Here is a 23,485-nt window from a genome sequence, read left to right as displayed (position 1 = left end):
TGTCCACATGGGCTCCAAGCTGCCTTTAACTCTAACAATCTCCTCTGGCCCTTCTTTCTACAGGAACAGCAATGACACCTCTTCCAGCATGCCCCCACCTCCTTAGATCCTGTTATACAGCTTTCATGGTCCTTACATCCAGATTGCTCACTTTACCATATCCCTAATGAGTCCCAGTCTTTCCACTATAAATGTCAGTTCCTTCTTCTATTGTCCTTAGTCTCCTTCATGTGTAAATTTAACAAACACTTATGGAGTGGTTGCTAATCTAGAAAGCACTTTGCCAAGTCCCGGGAATAGCGAGATAAAAGACACAATCCTTGAGAAAAAAAAAAAAGACACAATCCTTGCTCTAAAAGAATTTACCATTTTATTAAAGATATGGGTAAGTAACAAACATACAGTAGTGTGGTAAGTACTGTGCTAAAGAATTTAATATATCCTAGTTGTCTGGGGGGCAGAAAGCAATAATTACTTCACAAGACCCAGTACCTAGAAAGGCTTCAGAAAGGATGTGCGCTCATCCCAAGCCGAGTCCTTCCGTCTTAAAAGGGAAAATAAGAATTAAGGAGGGGAAAAAGTGTGTTCTATTTGCTACCTTGAGGCGAGGAGAGGAGAGGGTGACGTTTATTAGGACAAGACATATTGTGCCAAGTGCCAGATCGGAATACTGAAGTCTGGAGGGCAAGAGGCAAGCAGTGAGGCTGGCCATGATGAACGGACTGCAATGTCACCCTAACGAATTTGGATTTTGTTTGAGTAAAGGGCTTTACTTGGATTTAAACAATCTATTTCCTGGGCTGTTACTGGGGAAAGGTGGTGAGTTGGGGGCACTGAAAGTTCAAAACTGATGGCAAGGAAAATCCAGGAGAGGGAAATGACGACCTGCCAAAAACTGTTCCGGCAGGAAGGATGGCCACTAACAGCCCAGTGTGAGCGATAATTGCCGCCTCATCCAGCTGCCTGCCTGCGCTCAGACCCCGTCCAGGGCCACCCCCACCCCGCCCGGCGTCACAGGGAGCAGGACCCCGCCACGCCACAGAGGAGGGCGCTTCCAGGAACCTCGCGAGATCTCTCCTGAGCTGCGGACAGAGTCTGGTCGCCTGGCAACCACAGGTGGGCAGCCAGGGAACCTGGCACTGGCGAGAGTTACCAAACCGGAGTTACTCCCGGCTCATCCAGGACCGGTGAGGGGCGTTGGAGAAGAACCGTGGGGACCGAGGAAACCCTCCGCCAGGTTTCCCAAACTTGCCTGCCAGTAAGACTTTCCCGGGGTACTTGTTGAAATGCAGATCCCTGAGCCTCTCTCTCTAGACATCTAGAATTTCTAGAGAAAGTGTGGAAGTCTGTGTTTTAAACAAATGGCTATCATCAGGCAAGAATCGGGGAAACAGCTCTGGAGGAGGGAGGCGGGTGGAGGGGTGGCCGCGGAGCCGAGGGAGCGGGATCTCTGGTGCGGACCTGAGTTTGCAAACGGGAAAGTCTGAGCGACTGAGAGCGTCTGGAAGCCAGTGAGCCTGGGGCTGGCTAAGGGAAACACACTAGGGTCTCGATTTGAACCGTCCACCGCATCTACCCACAAGGTGATGAAAGCCAAGGGCCTGTAAAGCAGCTCCAAGTGCCCGCCCTGGCCATCTGGAGAGAGATTCTGGCAAGTGGAGCCCCGAGATAACAGAGATATCTACTATGGAAAAAATATGAAACGCAGTTTCTCACCCTAGTCGGTTTTGCTCAATGGCTAGAGCGTAGGCCTGCGGACTGAAGGGTCCCCGTTTGATTCCCAGTAGGGGGCGTGCAGGAGGCAGCCAACCAACGATTTTATCTCATCATTGATGTTTCTCTCTCTCTCTCTCTCTCTCTCTCTCTCTCTCTCTCTCTCTCTCTCTCAATCTCTCTCCCCCCACCCCCAGATCAATAAAAATAACTTTCAAAACAAAACACAGTTTCTCAGACTTTGGAAAATAAGGAACCTTTTTTAAAAGAAAACCAGGGACATCCCACAAGTGTTGACAAAATTATTTTTATTATAATGTTCTAAAACGTATCCAAATCCAACCTAAGTTTAGTTTAACTCCTGAAGCTTATACTTTCTCTAAAACAAACTACAATGCCAATGAAGTTTAAAATTATTACATGAAATTTAAACATGATAAATTGTGGTGTTTGGGTGAAACAATTCTCTTGTGGCTCTGACTGTTGCAATGCAGGTTCTTTTGATTAACAGCCTCTATTATTGTATGTTATGGGTTGATTCAGTTCTCTCCCTTTCCACATTCAAGCCCCTGGAAAGTTTTCCTATAGTTTGCTGAGGAGGTCCATTGGCCTTCCCTTGGTTTCATAAATAAGTCATGTATGTATTATGTTTGCCTCTTTCATTTTCTAATTATCTGAGAAAATTACATTTATTTCTATACAAATACCAATTAGTGCAATGAAACCTAGAGACAAAATCCACTTATAGCATGGTCATTCATGAGACTTCACATGATCCAAAATGTTTCTTTTAGCCTAGGTTAGAAAGCAGAGCCTGAAGCAAAAACTCTGTGGTAACAGTTTCTGGGGGTTGTTATCACAGGGAAACAGGAGACAAAGGGAAATAAAAAAAATGAGACAGAGATGGAGAGAGCAAAAAGTTCTAAACATGATTTCAGAGGGACATTCTGAAATGGTTGTGCCTCCTAAAGTCCATGGGGGAAAGAGGGAATCACATCCTTCCTAGTACAGGGTTGCTCCTGCATGGCCACTTGGACAGCGGTCTCCTGCCTCAGCTGTAAGGGAGAAACCCTGTTGTGTATAACCTCTTTAAGATATGCATTTCACCACAGTTATCAGTGTTAAAAAGATATTTTAAATTTCCAGAAAAAGTTCTAAAAATTTTAAATAGCAGCCAAAGAAATCATATCTTCAATACATGCAACCCTGAAGTGGCCATCAGTAGTTTTAAACCCTACAAAAGCTCTTACAAATGTGCTAAGATGACATGTACATATACAAGAATCATAAGAGCAACAGTGTAAAAGCAAAAAAATTAAAACACCCAAAGATCTATCATCAGACTAAATTTCTTACAATGGAATATTTATTATACAGCAGTGTAAGTATTTTAGAGCCACTTTAGGCTTTTCAACCCTGAAAAGTCTCACAAACAAAAAATTAAGCAAAGAAGAAAACTAGAATCAGAATAATGTCATTTATGACAGATAAAAAACAATAGTATATGTTGTTTAGATATTCATACATATGTAGTAAAAGAAAAGTATAAAGACAGGAATGTCTAAAGTTATGATAAACTAAATTTAAAAGAATGGAGAGGGAGAAAAGTATAGATCTGGGTTCCAAATATACTTGTAATGTTTTATATTTTAAGCTGATCTGTGGTCCATGGGTGTGGTGTTATTCTTTATACTTTTATTATGATGTACTTTAAGCAAGATTAAGAAGTTATCTTAATTAGTAACGTTCAAATATTGTCATGATTGAAATTTGATCTGTAAACAACAATCTTTCATGCCCAGAATACCACACAAATTGAGGTGTTTTGTTGGTGAAATCCCAGATACATCCTATATAATAAAAGCCTAATATGCTAAGTGTCCTGTCAGCCAGTTGGCTGTTCAACCAATCAAAGCGTTATATGCTAATGATATGCTAAGGCGGCTCAACTGCTCTCCATGATGTGCACTGACCACCAGGGGGCAGACAGTCGGCCGGTCAACTAGTTGCTATGATGTGCACTGACCACCAGGGGGTAGATGCTCCAACTGGTAGGTTAGCTTGCTGCTGGGGTCTGGCCAACCAGTACTGAGTGAGATGGGCTGGACACACCCTGGAGCCCTCCCGTGGTTCCTCTGCAGTGGTCCCTCCCCAGCCCCGATCATGCACCTGTGGGGTCCCTTGGCCTGGCCTGTGCCCTCTCGCAATCCGGGACCCCTCAGGGGATGTCAGAGAGCTGGTTTTGGCCCAATCCCACAGGCCAAACCAAGGGACCCCACTGGTGCACAAATTCATGCACCGGGCCTCTATTTGGGATAATAATGCTCAATTTTAAATTGTATTTTTGCTTACATTTTTTTAAGAGAATATTAAGCAAAATTGGAGAAACTGGAATATGTATCACTTAAAATGACAAAAAAATGGATTATCTCAAACTATGGACCACATATGCATATCTTACATAGAGCAATATTTGATTAATAGCATGTTCCCCTTTATTTAACAAGCCTAATATAGTTGTTAAATGTTACACACTTTGTTGTTTTTTTTGTTTAGGTTTTTTGTTTGATGTTTATAATAACTTTGTTCATAGTTGCCAAAACTGGGATACACTCTGAATGATTATAAAGTCAGTGTTTATTAACATATAGTTCATTTTCAAAATTTTAAAGAATCAAGTAAAATGAATATATACATATATTTTTTGTCAATGCCTGTTTTCAAACTGATGACCATTCTGGTGGTCTAGGCACTGCTGATAATGCAAAGCAATGGAATCGCAAACATCAAGAATCACTTGGCTTGGTATTTGTGTGCCCTCAATTCGTCAACTATTGCTGGTTTTGTACTGTTAACTTTATCTTTTATGTATCCCTATAAAAAAAGTCTAGCAAATAAATTTTCTTTGTTCAAAGCTTATTCTAGCTTCACCCATTATTTTGAATCAGGTAAACCTGAAAAGGTGTGAAAATTGAATTATCAACTGTTAAAGTATGTACACATTTTTTGTGTCCCCCCAAAATGTATACACACTTTGAATAATTATAAAGGCAGTGTTTGTACTTCAACTGTGTTTTCAAACTTCCAGTGGCATTTTATGATGAATTTCCTTTGTTCAAAGCTTAGTCTGGCTAAAAAGAAAGAAACATCAATTGAGCTATCAGCTGTTAAAGTGTGTATACATGTTTTGGGGACACGCTGTATTCCAGATGAAATAGTGAAGTGAATAGTGTTTGCCTTATCTGTGAACAAAATAATAGAATAATGATGATGATGACAAACATTTATTGGCCTATGTATGAGGCACTGTGTAGAATACTCTATACATGATTATCTCATGTAATCCTCATACTATTCCTTGGATATTGGCCTAATTTTATAAGAAATTGAGGTAACATGCCCAAGATTGCCCAACTGGTGAGCAGTGGAGTGAAAGTTTGAAACTAGGCTGTCTGGATTGCGAAACATTGCATTGTTACCTCTTTATGGATTACTAGAGGCCTGATGCACGAAATTTGTGCAAGGGGCTCGGCCCTCGCAGCTGCGGTGGCTTGCCTCGGCCCTCGCAGCCCCGGCTTCGTCCAGAAGGTCGTCCAGAAGGTCATTCAGTTGTCGGGACTAATTAGCATATTATGCTTTTATTATTATAGATAGTTGTAGTAGCATAACAAAATTTCAAAGCCAGCCCCATTTTCAAGTATTTTGCACCACTGTCCTATGTATATATTCAAAGTTCTCACACCATTTGTTCTGATTTGGGGATTTAGTAAATATGATCACAACAGATACTATGGAAAAAGGAGCCAGGAGACCTGATCTCATTCTTACATTCCACTTGCTTGAGTAGTTTCAGACAAATCTTTGAACCTTAGTTTCTTCACATGACAGACAACACTAGATGATAATCCTTGAGAATACTTTTCTACTCCAAGAGAGAAAAATGGTATTTTAACAGATGCCCACAATAAAAATTCAATACTATGTAGAGGAAAAGACTTAAAAGTAAATGAGCCTTGTGTATTTAACTAATTTTAATGTTTTTTAATTTTTTAATAAAAGAATTTGGTATATAAACTTAGAAAATACCTAAATGTCCCTGAAAATGTCTATGAACTAGCTAATCAAATAGTTTTATATAAGAAACTTAAAACGTCAATATGGTTTTTTCTAAATATTCCTTTTTTTCTTTAATTTTTAGAAAGTTGGGCATAAAGCAATACCTAAACCTGCTTCTTGGCATGGCATCAGAACAGAGCTGAAATACTAATTTGATTAAGACAGAAATCATGGTTCGTCTGACCTTGGATCTAATTGCCAAAAACAGCAACTTTAAACCCAGAAAAGAAGAAACCACCTTACAATATCTGAAGAAAATAACTCATATAAATTTTTCAGACAGAAATATAGATGCAATTGTAAGAACTCTGAAATTATTTCTAATTTTTATATAATTAGCCTTGTAAAGTTTAGAAATTGTCAGGGTATACCTTCTTATTAACTATATTTTGATTATAGTTATTAACTATATTTTCATTAGTCAGCTTTATATTGTGTTATTTAATTTCCTGCTTATGTTAAACTTTTTAAAATTAACTTTCTATAAAATATACCATTGTGATTGTTAAATATATATGTTCCCATAAAATACTCTATGCCCTAACCGGTTTGGCTCAGTGGATAGAGCGTTGGCCTGCGGACTGAAAGGTCCCAAGTTCGATTCTGGTCAAGAGCATGTACCTTGGTTGCAGGCACATCCCCAGTTTGGGGTGTGCAGGAAGCAGCTGATCAATGTTTTTCTCTCATCGATGTTTCTAACTCTCTATCCCTTTCCCTTCCTCTCTGTAAAAAATCAATAAAATATATTTTTAAAAAATTACTATATAGCAAACTAGATTTAAAAGCACATGTTGGAAAAGAATTTCAAAGTAAGTACTCATATGTAATTCCCTAACCTTGAAATATTAATTTTAACACATAAAAATAGTAAGAGTTAACTGTGTGACTACCATATTTCAAAACTTTAACAGGGAAATCTTTTTCCCACATATTTTAATGGTTATATACATGTAGATTATACTCTTTCAGTTACATCTGACAAGATTATGTTCGCTTGGATATACTCTGAAATTACATTTTCTCTGTGTTAAGACAGTTCTTGACTTTAATTTGGGAAACTTTAAAGACAACAATAACCCATTTAGGCCATTTGTATTGGTATCTATTATCTATATATACAAGCCTAAACAACCTTTACAACTGAATGACCAGAACAGCCGGTCGACCAGGACCTACCCCCTGGTGGTGAGTGAGCTCCCATAGCCAACCTCCTGCTGCCAGCCAACCTCCTTCGGTCCCTCCTCCGTCCCTCCCCCCAGCCAGCAGGCTCCAATCGGCCTGGCCCCAATTGGGACTGAGCGAGACAGCTCGGATCGGCCCTGATCGCTGGCCAGGCCTAGGGACCCCACCTGTGCATGAATTCATGCACCAGGCCTCTAATCTACAATAAAATGCTAAAGACTATAGATGAGAGGAAATTTCTTGGAAACATATAACCCACATGAGGGCAGGGACTATGTCTATTTTCTTCACATCACTCTAAATTCCCTATCCAATACTGTGCCTGTCTCATTATAAGTGCTTAATAAATATTTACTGAATGAATGAATGAATGAATTTTAAAAACACCAAAGCCCCAGGCAATATTGTCAATTAAGATAATGGAAGTTTTGTTTGTTTGTTTGTTTGTTTTTTCAGAGAACCTACCCAGTCCCATTCTATATCTTTTTCCATTTTTCTGGTGATCCTTCTCTCATGAATCCAATGGCCCAAATCTCATGTTTCTCTTTTGTTGCCCCAAACTCTTTACCTCACCATACAATATATAGGCTGCTTTTTCCAGCGCCTCCCTTTAAAGTTTTTTGGCCCCTCACAATCAATGCTCCTTCAGTGTGGATGTTAGGAGGAAAGCAAACTGATGTAAGGTCATTTACACTAAGAATAACTTGTAAACTTAAAGTCCCCAAGATGTGTTTGTATTTTAAAAGATCATAATAAAAGCTGAAATATTTTTGAGCAAAACTTTACTCTATCTCTTGCCTACTCAGTCTAGGCTGACTCTACCAGCACACAAGAAATGACAGCCTTTTAAAATACCTTTAATTATTTTTCTTATGTCAAATGTTATTGGTGTTCATTTGTATATAATACATATAAAAAGAAAGAAACTGACTTTTAATTTTACCATGTAGAGAAAACCACTATTAACACATTGTTTGCGGGTAGTTTTTATCGCGCGCGCGGGCCATTTTGCTCATTTTTTGCGCAAATGGCAACGTTCAGTAAAATTACGATAACTTTAGTTTACGTATTTATACGTTACCCGCATTCTACCGCTAGTCTATAAAAAACGTATTAATACGTGTCCCGCGCTCTACTACACTGGTAGAACGTATACATACGTAAAACGTGTAAACACGTTTCCCGCATACAATGTGTTAACATTTAGGGAATGTCCTTCCAGTCTTTTTTCTAGGCATACATTCATATAATTTTACAATAGTGGTTCACTGAATGTACTGTTCTCATTTTATTTTTTTAAACATATTGATTTTTTACAGAGAGGAAGGGAGAGGGATACAGAGTTAGAAACATCGATGAGAGAGAAACATCGATCAGCTGCCTCTTGGACGCCCCCTACCAGGGATGTGCCCACAACCAAGGTACATGCCCTTGCCCAAAATCGAACCTGGGACCTTTCAGTCCGCAAGCCAACCCTCTATCCACTGAGCCAAACCGGTTAGGGCTGTTCTCATTTCATTATGAAATCTATAAGATATTACTAAAGAAACTAAAGGATATTTAATGGCTATATGGTATTTCCTTCAATGGCATTATCATAGTTTATCAATTCATTGTTCTTGAATATCTAGCTGACATCCAATTTTCAGTATTATAAATCACAATTACTTCCAATCCTACAGAAAGACTAAGAAGACCTGATTTATAATGTTGGAGCAATAATTTTTTAAATGCTTCAACTTCCAGAGAAGCCTAATTGCTTCCAAGAAAAATTGGTTGCACTGGGAAAATATTTCTTAACAAATATAATTTTATAGATATAGTTACAGAATACTAAAACCTAGAACTAATTTTGTACTTATTCTAGTCTTGTTTTGACTGTGCTAAGAAGAGATATTGTTCTTTTATATTAAACTTAAGAATATTACGAATGATTTAAGTGAAAAACTATCTTAAAAACAAACAAGTTTTCAAGAAAAATTAAGTATGACCTGTTTTTTGTTTTTCTTTTAGGATGACCTCTCTCTTTGTAAAAATCTTAGTGTTTTATATTTGTATGATAACCGTATTAGTCAAATAACTAACTTGAATTTTGCCACAAATCTGACCCACCTGTACCTACAAAACAATTGTATTTCATGTATAGAGAACCTCAGTTCGTTGAAGAACCTGGAAAAACTGTAAGTGCTTTTTTTTTTTTTTTTAAATATATTTTATTGATTTTTTACAGAGAGGAAGGGAGAGAGATAGAGAGTTAGAAACATCGATGAGAGAGAAACATCGATCAGCTGCCTCCTGCACATCTCCTACTGGGGATATGCCCGCAACCCAGGCACATGCCTTTGACCGGAATCGAACCTGGGACCTTTTAGTCCGCAGGCCGACGCTCTATCCACTGAGCCAAACCGGTTTCGGCGACTGTAAGTGCTTTTATTTAATTGTCATCATTACAGTAATAGTCTTGCATGCAGGTATTTCCATTATCTGTTGTTTTGTGGAACAGGCCACAATTTTTATTCTCTTTTAGTAGTATTAATACAAAATAAATTGTTTCAAATGTAGTATCAAACAATTTGTGTTTTATTAAGCCTGATATACTTTTCTTTCGCAGGAGGTTGTCTTTAAGGCTTATAGGAAAACCTAAAAACATCCTTATGTAGGCTCAAATAGTGAGAAAAGTGTCCATGGAACTCAAGTTTTGTGCCTTTCAGAATCACATATCTGAAAAGGGCAGGGTCATAAAATTAATGTTGATGTAGACTTGATTATAAAAAAGGCATTTACTGTGCCTATAATGATTTTAATTAAACAATGAAGACTGGTGGATCCAATTTCCCCAGACTAAAAGAACTATCACTGCTTCTCAAAAAGTGGGCCAGAGGCCTTAGAATGGGGAGAGGACAGTGGGGTGGGAAATGCTGGGTTCTTTAGATAGTCAAGTCAGAATCTCTGTGGGTTAAGCCCAGAAATCTTCACTTTTAAACCTACAACCCTAGGTGATTCTTCTGCACTCTATATATGAGGAGTATGGGTAAATAGTTTAATAAGGACTATTCCCATTCTCTCACTTAAAAAGAAAAACAAACTTCTTAGACTAAATTACATGTAAAAATCATATAAACTTTTCATTAATTCAATATAAAAAGAACATTTTTGTATGTATAATTTTCACACAGTTCAATGATTCTGTTATGTTTTTATCATGTTTAAAGACCATGATGTTCATAGAATGTCTACTTAAAAGTATGTCTTCTATTCTGCAGGTATCTTGGAGGCAATTACATTGCTGTCGTAGAGGGTCTAGAAGGATTAGAAGGACTGAGAGAGCTTCATGTTGAAAGTCAGAGACTTCCCCTTGGAGAAAAGCTTCTGTTTGATCCAAGAAGTCTTCAATCTCTGGCAGTAAGGCTACATTTGAGTGTTCTAACAGAGAATGTTGTGATGAACAGTTATGGACCAGGAAGGTTTATTTGGACATGTAGATTCTCTGAATATTTATAGGCCAACTGATAGTTTATTTGAGGGCTAAAACTAATTTTTCCCACATAATTCCTCAGAGACTCAGCAGCTATAAAGTGGGGATAGTATCTGCTTCTAGGGCTATTGGAAGAATCAAAAGAAGGATATTAAAAGACTATGTAAAGTATGAAGTTCTAACAATGTTAATTCACTCATAATTTTAACCTTGGTGATTATCATAACTCAAAAAGCCTAAGGAAAGATGAGTGCACATTTGGAAAATTTTAAACAACCTAGAGAATCTTTACAGTAAGTCATTTTTTTGCTGGATTCTGATTTAATTGTAGATTGTGTTACATATGGCTATGACTCATCAGAAGCAGACAGATCTGGGAGCACTGGATTTGATGCTTTAGCTGTCACCTGACATCACATGGAGGTGTCACAATGAGTTGAGCTACCAGAGGGCACCACAGAGGCTTTTGCTAATCCTCAAATAGGATTTGTTAGAGGAAAGCTACCTTCAGTTCTGGGCAATGAAATATGGTTGTTATATTTACAGATTTTGTTGATTTTATTTCAGAGGGCCAAGAAATGGAGGACAGTACTAATCTAAGGTTTTTGAACCAAACATATAACAATGAAAGGATAGTGCTTTAAACAGGAACAGAAAGAGGTGACTTGGTTTCTATCCTACCCTTTCTACCCTCCCCGTAGAACCAACTGTGTCTGAGCTCAACCTCAATTGATCCAAGTAGACTGGCACCACTGTGGGAATGGATAGTTTTATTACAAAACACCGCGGAAAATATTTTTGCGTACTCAATTTTTGCATATATTCAAGCAGATTCTGAAATTCTAAATATAAGGCATAATTTTTAAATCTATATTTCAGGTCTTAAAAAGTGTCAAGAAATATCTTCTTTTTTTAAAAAAATATATTTTATTGATTTTTCACAGAGAGGAAGGGAGAAAGACAGAAAGTTAGAAACATCGATGAGAGAGAAACATCGATCAGCTGCCTCCTGCACATCTCCCACTGGGGATGTGCCCACAACCCAGGCACATGCCCCCGACCGGAATCGAACCCGGGACCCCTCAGTCCGCAGGCCGACGCTCCATCCACTGAGCCAAACCGGTTTCGGCAAGAAATATCTTCTTTATGTTAGCTTTGTGTGGATGTGATCTTTGTAGAGAATCCTGGCCCTTAGATCTTAAGATGGCTTTTATTTAGTGTTGCTGTATAGTATATTTATGTCCTCATTAACAGCTGATGTTGAAATTCTTGTTAATTAGTTAATTATTATTCTAAGTAGCTTCTGAACATATGGATTGTTAAGAGAAAACTACATAGAGAGATAAAATTAATTCTTTAACAGTGCTTTCTTGAATTCTTTCTTTTTTTTAAAATATATTTTATTGATTTTTTACAGAGAGGAAGGGAGAGAGATAGAGAGTTAGAAACATCAATGAGAGAGAAACATCGACCAGCTGCCTCCTGCACATCTACTGGGGATATGCCCGCAACCCAGGTACATGCCCTTGACTGGAATCGAACCTGGGACCTTTCAGTCCGCAGGCCGACGCTCTATTCACTGAGCCAAACCGGTTTCGGCAAATTCTTTAATTCTTGGTCAGTGTTTTCTACTTAGAAAAACTGACAAAAACAATTTCTTCCTATGTGAGTACAAATTTTAGTGACTTTTAACACAAAATAATAACTTGCTAAGCATGTTTTCTACATTGTTATCATTTGTTCATTGGGACACCTTTTTTTCTTTCTTTGCTTCTTGATTCTTAGCTTCTTTTTTCTATAAATTTCTCTTATGCCTTGATTAAACTTTTAAAATACTAGAGGCCTGGTGCACAAAATTGTGCACTTGGTGGGGGGGGAGGGGTCCCTCAGCCCGGCCTGCACCCTCTCAGAGTCCGGGAGCCCTCAGGGGATGTCTGACTTAGTGGGCCTAAGCTGGCTGTAGCGGAAGCAGGAGAGGCTCCCGCCACTGCCACTGCACTCACCAGCTGTGAGCCCGGCTTCTGGCTAGCCTCGCTCCACCTGTGGGAGTACACTGACCACCAGGGGGCAGCTCCTGCATTGAATGTCTTTCCCCCTGGTGATCAGTGCACATCACAGCGACCAGTCATTCTGCTGTTCAGTTAATTTGCATATTAGCCTTTTATTATATAGGCGAGGTAAGTTATATCACAATTATGTCACAATTACTATAGTTCTAAACATTCCATATGAAAAAATATATAACATACGAACAAAATCTTCATGGGTTTTTATTTTCTTGCCTAAAGAGCAAAATAGACTGAACTGAACCATCTTAAAGTTTTCACAGATTAGGATTTCTGGTTCCTATATATAGCACTTAGTTAGGTTGTTTACTAATACTAATTTAATTATTTTCTTACAGAAATCCCTCTCTATATTGAATATCAGCAATAATAATATTGATGACATAAAAGACTTAGAAATACTGGAAAATCTTCATCAACTCATAGCAGTTGACAATCAACTTCTGCATGTGAAGGTAGTATAAAGAAAAATTAATTTAAAAATACTTACTTGAAATTGCTATAAAATGTATTATTTTAAAAACTATTCTGGATTTGTTCTAAACACTAGCTTATTAATCTTTACTTCTTAATATACTTATTTCCATAATTCTGTCCTCTTACCTGATTTTCTCTTCTATATCCAATGCTTCCCATACTCACCAACAGAAAAAAAGTTTCTCTGAGTAGGAAGTTATGCTTTTCCCTCTGTTTTATTTTCCATCGAATATTCCCCCTCTAGAGACTAGATTTCTTGCCCCTTACCTCTGATCTCCCAATGAATGAGTTTCTAGTAACTATGACTAGACCTGAACTTTCTACTCCTTGGGGAAACCATCTCCCTTGTGTAGCTTTTTCTGAACCTCCCCATCAAAGTCATCTATTCAAAATTATATATATGAGTGTGTGTCCCAGGTTCTGTTTTAGACCCTTGGGGAAACATTTTCTAGGCACTGGGGATACCAATGATAAGACAAGTTCTCTCCCTTCAAGGAGCTTACATTATAGTGTGACAGGGGAGGGGACCAGGAAAATATAAGCAGAGAAGATTGTGAAAAGCACTCTGAAATAATTAGGTAGAATGGCAGGCCCTGACCGGTTTGTCTCAGTGGATAGAGCGTCGGCCTGCGGACTGAAGGGTCCCGGGTTAGATTCCAGTCAAGGTCATGTACCTTGGCTGTGGGCACATCCCCAGTGGGGGGTGTGCAGGAGGCAGCTGATCGATGTTTCTCTCTCACTGATGTTTCTAACTCTCTATTCTTCTCCCTTCCTCTCTGTAAAAAAATAAAACAAATATATATATTAAAAAAAAAAAGAAAAAGAATGACAGTAAAGTGACCAGATGGGAGACTACCATAGAGGTTAAGTATGAGAAGATGGTTGCTTGGAGATGAAAAGGAGTGAATGGATTTCAGGTAACTTTTTAGGTTGAACCCACAGAACTTGCTTATGAGTAGGATGTGTAGTAATTTAAAAAAGAATCAAGGATGACTCCTAGCTTCTGTGTGAAGAACTGGGGAGATAGTGGTAGCCTGATATCTAGAACCATGCAACTGGGTAAAAGACAGAGATAAAGAATGAGGCCAATATTAAGCACAGAAATACTCCAATACTTTAGATGAGAAGGCACCAGGAGTCAATGATGCAAGAGAAGATAAGAGGAAAAAGAACTTCAAGAAAGTTCTTGCACTGAATGCTATTGAATGGTTGACACGAGGGCAGATAAGATGTTAATAGAAATGCATTAGATTTAACAACAGACTATGTTGGGTCAAGTATCATATATTACTCATGTTTCAGAACAGAGTGCCTTGGCAAGGGTTTGCCAAGGTTTTCTTCTACCCAATGCCACAGAAACATATTAGAAACTTTCTTCCTTGTTATGGTTTGAAAAACTATAGGCTTTTCATGAAATATTTCCCATACCTGAAATTTCTGCATATAAACTAAAAAATAAGAGAAAGGAAAATTAAAAGACTATGTGGATAATAATACCTTAAAAAGAAAACATTCAGCAAGTCCAGAGGTTGGTATATGCCAAAAGTTGCTTTTCCCTCCCATTAGAGAAGATATACAAGGAGTGAGGATAAAATCTCAAGTTCTTTTACTTTCAGCAAGAAGACACAGCAATTAAAAATGCCTAGCCACAGCTTCCTGGAAGTCTGAATATAATCTTGCATGGGGTTTACTTGAAATGTACTTTTGTGGTCCATTAAACATCATCCTCTGAAGTCTTAATCAAAGGACATGTTGAAGTTTAGCATCATAATATTAACCTATTTCTCTGTATGTATTCCTGAGGCCAGATCTCCATTTTGGGGGGGGGGGGGGACTTTAATTTTTCCATTATTTGCGCTCATTGATTGAAATTACCCAGAAGCTGCTGACATCAAACCCTATGCCATGGGAAAGAAAGCTCAACATGCCATACATTAGGTCACTGACATCCATCCTAAGAGACTTCAGCAACAGACAGCTTTGTGCCACTGGGAAAAAGAAGTGGACATCATTAGAGAATCCTCACAAAACCACTATAATTACCCAAGGTTTTTAGCATTGGAATAGCTGCTTTGATATGAACAACCATAGGTTCCTCAAATGCATCGACAGAAAATACATGAAATAAGATAAATGAAAAAATAATGGTCCCTTGGATGGTTAAATAACTTTGAATCTTCCAGTCAAGATTATGGTTTGAGCAGTGAGGAAGACATTTAAGAAAAATTAAAAAGAACACAAATAACAAGGAAAAGCACTGCCATGACAACTGAAATACTAGAGCTCTGTGAAAGGAATAAGAAAAAGAGAGAAATGGGTCAATGGGAAACACAGACATTCCAAAAACAATATCCATGCCCTAGCCTAGAGCAATGTTAGAGGTGGAAGAACAGGATAAGGACCTGGAAAAAGTTGGGTGGCCAAGTGGCTTCGGTCCTTCCTGCTGTTTTCGGTTTCATCCCCTTACCTCTCACTTTCTACAGACCCACAGATGTCAAGGACTTCCCCCAAGATCTTCTAACCTTACCCTCATCTCTCCTATTCACTAATCCAAAGCTGGTCTCACACAGAGAATTGGGGCAGCAGAAGGGCAAGTGAGGACAGTGGAGAAGTAGAGGAGGAAATGAAAGAGAGGATTAATCTAGTCTTCTCTTTCCATGTATGTAGCCCTCTAAGCAAATATTTCAAAATGGTCCCATATAATTTCTCCTTTACAATTCCTGTCCTGCTCCTAACCCCAGATACATTCATCCATGCATTCATTCATTTCTTCTTATCCATCCATTCAAAACACCTATCATGTGGCAACACTTATTAGACAATTGGGGAGACAATAGTGAGCAAAAACAGATACAATCTTTCAGAAGAGCTTTCAGCATTGAGAGGAAGAGAAACATTAAGCAAATAATCAGGCAAAAACAAATGTAAAAATGCACCCATGGCGAGTAGTACAAAGTGGAAGTATGTGGCTCTGAGAGCCTATAATAGGGGGATTTGCCTTAGTTAGGGAACTCGGGACAGCTTCGCTTAGGAAGGGATTGCTGAGCTGCTCTCTGAGAGAAGTAAAGGGTTTACCAGGTAAACAGAATAGCATGTGCAAAGGCCCTGAGGCAGGTGAAAGCATGGCAAAAATGAGAAACAGGAAGCAGAGTGAAGGTGAATCATAGTGCAAATAAACTGGTGGGTAAACGTTGCATGGTGATAACAGAGGTTTGTCTTCATCCTAAGAACAATGGGGAGACACTAACGGTGTTTAAGCCAGGAGTAAAGTAATTAGCATTTTGAAAAGATCAGTATGGCTACAGTGTAGACCAAGCATGTCAAACTCGCGGCCCACGGGCCACATGCGGCCCACAACAAATATTTTTGCAGCCCAGCCAATATAACGGTATGTAAGAAACAATAAAATTTTCGTAATTTAATTTTTATAATGTCCTGTTATACATAATTATTAATAACAAACCACAATGTTCGCTAATGACTGATTACTACTAGTATAATCATGTTGCATTCATTTCCCTTACGCCCCTTACATGCAGGCGCACCATTTCTCTCCACTAATACTAGCAGCGAATTGCCACGTCATTAGTCTTGGACTGACTTGTTTGGTGTGTGCAACAAAAGTATTTCGCTTTTGGAGAATGAGAAAGATAGGTTTATTTGCATTATGCTTATTAATCTGTGCAGTTATTCAGTGTCTGGTAAGTTAATGTTCAAGAAAAAATATTAATTTTTATTAAAATGTTCTATTTTTTTATGTTAACGATTACTCATTTATTTCAGCCCTTTGTATTCAGCATGTCTCTATCAAAAAAATAAACCTACATTTCTATGAAAATTGAAGCTTTTGTTTTTTTGCGGCCCACATAAACTTAAACCTGTTTATTTGGCCCGTGTTACTCTTTGAGTTTGACATGCTTGGTGTAGAGAATAGATTGGAAGAAGTCTGGCTAGTTAGAAAGTGAGAGATGGTGAAAACTTGAATAGGGTTGGGATAAAAATGATGTGAATGAACATATTTGAAAGCTGTTTAGGAAGTAAAGTAGACAGGATTTGGTGGTGATATAAGGAATGTAGCAGAAGGAAGTCAAGAATCAGGTTTTTGCCTTGCACCATGGAAAATAGAGAACTCAAGAGTTAGGTTTGGGGAAAAGGGAGAAGATCATGAATTTTGATCAATTTTGAGGTGCCTTTAAAATGTTCCATAGAAAATATCAGGCCCTGACTAGTTTGGCTCAGTGGATAGAGTGTCGGCCTGTGGACTGAAAGGTCCCAGGTTCGATTCTAGTCAAGGGCATGTACCTTGGTTGTGGGCACATCCACAATAGGGGGTGTTCAGGAGGCAGCTGATCGATGTTTCTCTCTCATCAATGTTTCTAACTCTGTATCCCTCTCCCTTCCTCTCTGTAAAAAATCAATAAAATATATTTTAAAAAAAAGAAAATATCAGGCAGACAACTGGATATAGAGGACAGAGCTCAGTGGATAGTAGAATTCTTCAGCAAATTGGTTAAGTAGTCACTGAAACTGCCATCCTGGATGGGACTGACTAGATATGCAAGTATGATGAAATGCTCAATGTGGCATCCCACAAAATCTGGTTGTTGTTCTCACGTATAGATGACCCTTCCTTCCTTGGTGTAATAGATGTTTTACTAATATCAACATGGACATTCTCCTTTTTCTGAAATGTCTGCATATACATGAAGAATATAGTAGGTTAATGAAGAAAAACATTTTTCTAGCCATGATTTTACATTTTGCTGTGGTCCAGGGAAGAAAAAAAACCACTGAGAGCAATAAACACAGACTATGGAAAAGGAAGAAACTGAATTGATGCCACACCTGCTTCTGCTCCCCAGAGAGAGCACCAGTGCTGGGAAACATGGTGATGCACTATGAGGGGTTTTATAGCACCATCGCCACATAGTCTTTGGGTTTTTTTCCTCTTTTAAATAGGTGGTTTTATGGCTGCCCTATCCAGGCAACAGTCTGCCATGTATAGCACTTTTTTAATGAGATGTTTGCTCTGTTCTCAAAAGCAACTTTTAGAAAACAGAATGTTCATACATTAGGGATTCTTTTTTTTTTTAATTGATTTTTTATTGATTTTTTACAGAGAGGAAGGGAGAGAGATAGAGAGTTAGAAACATCGATGAGAGAGAAACATCGATCAGCTGCCTCCTGCACATCTCCTACTGGGGATGTGCCCGCAACCCAGGTACATGCCCTTGACCGGAATCGAACCTGGGACCCTTCAGTCCGCAAGCCAACGCTCTATCCACTGAGCCAAACCGGTTTCGGCATACATTAGGGATTCTTATGGTCAGAAGGTTGTTACTTGTGGGGTTAGAGATTCATGCAAGATGCAGGGAGCCTGAAGAATGTGGAATCACACAGCTGTGAAGGGGGAGAGGTCAGTAGGGAAGTGCTCTACAGAACCGAGACTGAGAAAGTCTGAGATTGGCAATGCGATAAGGTGATAAGGGATGAGTCTAGAAGTTCTGGTTCAGAAGCCCCAGGCTGCATGAGTGCTCAGTGATTAAGGAAGCAGAGGCAGTGGCCTAGACTCATAACTCCAAATGTGGTCCTAGGACCAGAACATCAGCCTCAGAAATGCAGAATCTCAGCTTCTGCCCCAGACCTAACAAATCAGTAACTGCATTTAAATAAGATCCCTAGGTGATTCTTAAGCACATAAAGTTTGAGGCGCACTGGTGTGGACTACTCTTTCAAGAAGTGTATGATGATGGGTAAGAGACAGGATAAAAACCAGGGGAGAAGGAGACAATGAAAATAGAAATGAAAGAGAAGATTCCAAGAAGAGGAGGCCTGTGGAAGAGGGGAAGGGATGGAGAGAACTAATTAATTTAGAAAACGAGGTGGGACTCTTTCTTGGTTGAAAAAAATGTGAAAGAAGAAAGGAAGTATGAGACCCAGGGCAGATAAATGAGAAAACTCTAGGCGGAGGACCCAATTATTCCCAATAAAACTGGTGGCAAAGTCAGTCCTCGAGGAGGAGGGGAAAGAGAGGTTAGGCCAAACAATGCTCCATAGTTTAGAAACTCCTTTCTTTCACTCACAGTGCTCTTATTTAAATGACATTCACTTTTGGTTAAAATTTCTTTGCATTTTTTTCTATAGCTCCTTAAATAGGTATGCATCAATGTATTAAAATATTAAATACTTTAATGACCATTTACAATAAAACTTTTGCATATCTCCAAGTAGTTGGATGAGCCATGAACTTCAATAGGGCCAACATTATATAGCTTACTGACACTATTAAGTCAAATAAATATTATGGTTACAAAAATTTATAAAACGTGAAAAAATAAAAAAAAAATTTAATTTATACCTAAAGTTTTTATGTCTGCAAATTTGCTAAATAAAATATCTGAAAAGCTCATCTCACAGTCAGATATATTAGTGATTTACTTCATTAGTTTCCTAATGACCATTTATCATGAGGTAAAGTATCTTCGAGTAAATGGTGGAAATAAAAATGTTGGTGTGTTTGCCTCTTACAGAAACTAAGTATTTGATTTATAAGACACCAACAAATGAACAAACCAATATGGCCTGTCATGTTGTTCCAGTTTCTCATTTATTCAACCTCTGCTCAGTATTGATCCTGACAAGCAGAGTAACCCGAAGATAAATTTATTTACTCCACAGTTTAGTCAGAAACAAGCCCAAAATTATAGATTTTCCCAAGCAGATGATGACAGGCAGTCAGGGGGATGACAAATTGCTGTCTTTAGATTTAGTTAAGACAGTTGAGCCAGACACTTCCGATAAAAATTGGAGCATGCTGGTCAAATACAGGTTCGTCCGTGGCCATCACTAATTGTAGAGGGAGCACTGCCAGTGCTGCCGGCGCCCATACAGGAGCTCAGCGCCAGCCCTGCATGGGAAACAGAGCTGGCTCCTCAGGATTTTGCAGCACTCCTCTAAGTGATAGCATGACATGATCATTTATCAAACAGAGACTGTCCAGAAAAGTGTCTGCTCCCTTTAGTAACTTATTGAAGAATAGGAAAGTGAAAGCATTTTATTAAAGACAGGAAGGCAATGAACAACCAGAGCGTATCCAAAGGGTAATCATATTTCAGCACAGGATTAGTTTAGTCTTAAATAAACATGCACTGGAGGGAGTATGTCGAGGGTCATTTATCAAGTGAGGGACAATTAACAAAACTCCACAGGACTCTTTTATCTATATAGATGTAAAGTTCTCTTATTGTTATTATTACTGAACTTTTGGATGATGGGACATTGTATTCAACACTAAAAAATGCAATGCACAATTCCTTCCTTAGAGGTTTTTAGACTAAGAGAAATACAGAGAAACTCTCACATAAAATAATTATGGCTGTATCAAACACTGTCAAACAAGTGCTGTAGAGACGAGGGGGAGGGAGAGGGAGAGAGAGAGAAATATCAATGATAAGAGAATTATCAATTGGCTGCTTCTTGCATGCCCCTCACTGGGGATCAAGCCCACGACCGGGTATGTGTCCTGACCAGGAATTGAACTGTGACCTCCTGGTTCATAGGCTGATGTTCAGCTACTGAGCCACTCCAGCCAGGCTAATTTTCATTCTCTTAATTTTGGTCAACAGAGAAGCTTCTAATGCACTGTCATGTAGCTCTCTTCAAAAGTTATAACTTCATCCTTCAGTCCTGAGCCCTGGATTATGCTCTCCACAGAATTATCAACATTTATTTTTATTAGCAGCAAAATATTTGCTTTAAAGTAATGTTTTGTCCTATTAAAGGTAGTTTTCCTTTATTTTTTGCCTTTGGCTATTGAATTTTTTAAAATCAATTCAAGGCTATAGAGTAGAAAAACAGTCTCTGCATTGCTTATTTGAAGTAATTCATACAGACTAAATTTATCTGATTTCAAAAATTAAAAACAGAACTTTATGACACATATAAGAAATAGTCCAAGTATATTTCACTTCCACTAAATATCTAAAATGAAATATACATATTAAAAATGAGGAAGGGGAGAAAGCAAGGAAAGGGACAAAAAACAAGGCATTGAACAAAAGGATTGTGACAATGGAAAAAGAAACCCAAATTGGGAGAAAGAGGGCAAACTGAGAGAGCAGGTTCTTAAATGCTATTAATCTGTTTTTCTGACATTCATTTGGATTGTACACCATGGAATAACTTAACTACTCCTTGAAATATCAATTAGATGATTTTCTTGTAACTATAAAAACACACAAATGTTTATGATATACATAAAACAAAACTGTACCCACATGACAATTAAAAAAGAAATCTCTATGCTCAAAAAAAGAAGGCCAGAAGGATATATGACAACATATTAAAAATGATCTTTGGATGAGAAGCATGCAAGTGATTTTTTCTCATATTTTCCCCTTGACCTTTTTACAGATTTTTAAAATAAATATGTATTCTTTTATAAAATAAAAAGCAAATATTGTTTGCAATGCCAATGGACTGCTTACTCACTGCTCCTTAATTGCCTTAATCTGGACACTTCCATAAATTCCACTAAGAATAGAGCATCTTCTGCAGGATGGATGGCCAGAGGGGCAAAAGTTTTTTCTGAACTGGGTCCCTTTAAGGGACTATGACAAAGAACAGTTCCATGGCCCCCAACTCAGGACCTAATTTTCTGCCTTCTCTTTAGCCCCCTTCCATTATTATCATAGACCATTATATCCAAAAATGATTTATCATACACCTTCTAAGTAGCTGGCACTGAGCTAGAACTCCACATAAAGCAGTAATTACCTTTATAAACAATTAACTGAATGAAAATATATTGATAATTATGACATATTTTGTCTTTTTCTTCTATAATTATAGGATTTGGAATTTTTACTGAGCAAATTGATGAAACTGTGGAAAATGGATCTAAAAGGAAATCCTGTTTGTCTCAAACCAAAATACAGAGACAGATTGATACTGGTCTCCAAATCACTGGGTACACATTTATATTAATATAATTTTCTTCAAAAAAGAGACCTGGTTCACTTTTTAGTTAACAGCAAGCCTTCAGAAATATAATATGTCATCTGGATCAACTTTATGGGGGGAGGTAAAAGAGGGCATAAGGAGGTTGAGTGTTGATAGGAGGATACTTGACTTAGGGTGGTGAGCACACAATATACCGATGATGTATTCTAGAATTCTACACCTGAAACCTATATAATTTTATTAACCAATGTCACCTAATAAATTCAATTTAAAAAGACAGTTTTTAAAAGGTCAACTTTAAATTCTATGTATTTTTAATAACAGCAAAAGTTAAAATTGAGAAATAAAGCATAAAATATCTGCTGTTCAGAAATAATTAATCGAGGCACCAGATACTCTTTCTTTAAAAAAAAAGAAAAAAGAAAATGTGGCTGTTACTAACAAAAAGGGTTAGTCATAAATGTGTAGAATTTGCTCACCTTTTGCCAAATTCTCGTAGGCACAAATCCTCTGAAGATCACAAGCCTCTTTAGCTTGGTTCTGTGGACCAAGATTTTCACTGCTGACACTTGCCAAGTGGTACCCTAAAAACATATAGGAGTTCCTTTCATTTGACTGAACATGCAGCAGGATGGGGAGTCCTTTATGAGACCTTCCAATCATAACATTCCTCAATATGCACTATATCAGGGACATGGACCAGTAAGGGACCAAGTTATATAGCATCGGAGAGACAAGCCTGGCCTCTTCCAAAGGAGATTCATGAGCCAATTTCCTATATCAGAATTTCAGTGACATGGGTATAAAAACTATGGCAAAACTCTTTCAAAGCTCATAGCTGTAGCAAACCTTGATTAATCATAATGCTAGTGCAGTGATTCTCTCGGGGGAGGAAGGGACTGACACGAGGGCATGTCAGAAATATCCAAGAAGGTGTTTCACAATATTCTGCCCACCCCTTACCCCACCAGCCAAGGGTAGGGAACAGAGAACAGTCATGTGTAATTTTTAAAGCTCTATAGATGATTCTGCCATGCACCACCCCCAACTGTCTATCTCCTCCTCTCTCTCCCCAGTGCACACAATTGTATTAGTCTACTTTCCTTAGGAAGCAGAGTAATAAAGTAAATACAATTAATGTTCGATAATTAAGAATCTTCCAATGTTCATGAACCATTTCTGGAAACATTTCTCATGATACAGTACCATAGGCAATGCTGTAACAGATATGGAGACAAGGGTACTAATTTCCAAGTAAAGAGAATTTATTCAAAGTTTAAAAAATAAATCTTCTATAACATATTTTATGATTATAAAATTTAATACATATTTCTTCTAGAAAATAAATATTATTCACAATCCTGCAAAATCTATTTAGACTTTGGTATGTGTCCTTACAGTCTTTTTCTTCTACGTATATATACATATATATCAAATTCTCTTTGATTTAGCTCATTTAATTTCCTTGTTTTTCCTAAATACAAAACAAAAAAAA

The 23,485-nt window shown here is 38.1% G+C and overlaps 1 protein-coding gene across 1 annotated transcript in view; it reads left to right on the top strand.

Annotated features, from left to right (window-relative positions):
• Positions 1–5,999: 5,999 nt before the first annotated feature.
• PPP1R42 (protein phosphatase 1 regulatory subunit 42) overlaps positions 6,000–23,485 on the top strand; it is a gene marked incomplete at its 5' end in the record, with an annotated part of 28,588 nt that continues 11,102 nt past the window's right edge. Inside the window, 5 exons of the mRNA XM_081111097.1 lie at positions 6,000–6,128; positions 9,025–9,191; positions 10,275–10,413; positions 12,891–13,007; positions 21,880–21,997. Of these exons, the coding sequence (XP_080967223.1) occupies positions 6,000–6,128; positions 9,025–9,191; positions 10,275–10,413; positions 12,891–13,007; positions 21,880–21,997 (670 nt within the window). The remainder of the gene's footprint in view (positions 6,129–9,024; positions 9,192–10,274; positions 10,414–12,890; positions 13,008–21,879; positions 21,998–23,485) is intronic.

The sequence above is a fragment of the Myotis nattereri genome (assembly GCF_964212035.1).
Source record: "Myotis nattereri genome assembly, chromosome: 17".
Classification (NCBI taxonomy): Eukaryota; Metazoa; Chordata; class Mammalia; order Chiroptera; family Vespertilionidae; genus Myotis; species Myotis nattereri.
The sequence above is the reverse complement of the archived record's forward strand: the minus strand, read 5'-3'. Positions and strand labels throughout refer to the sequence as shown.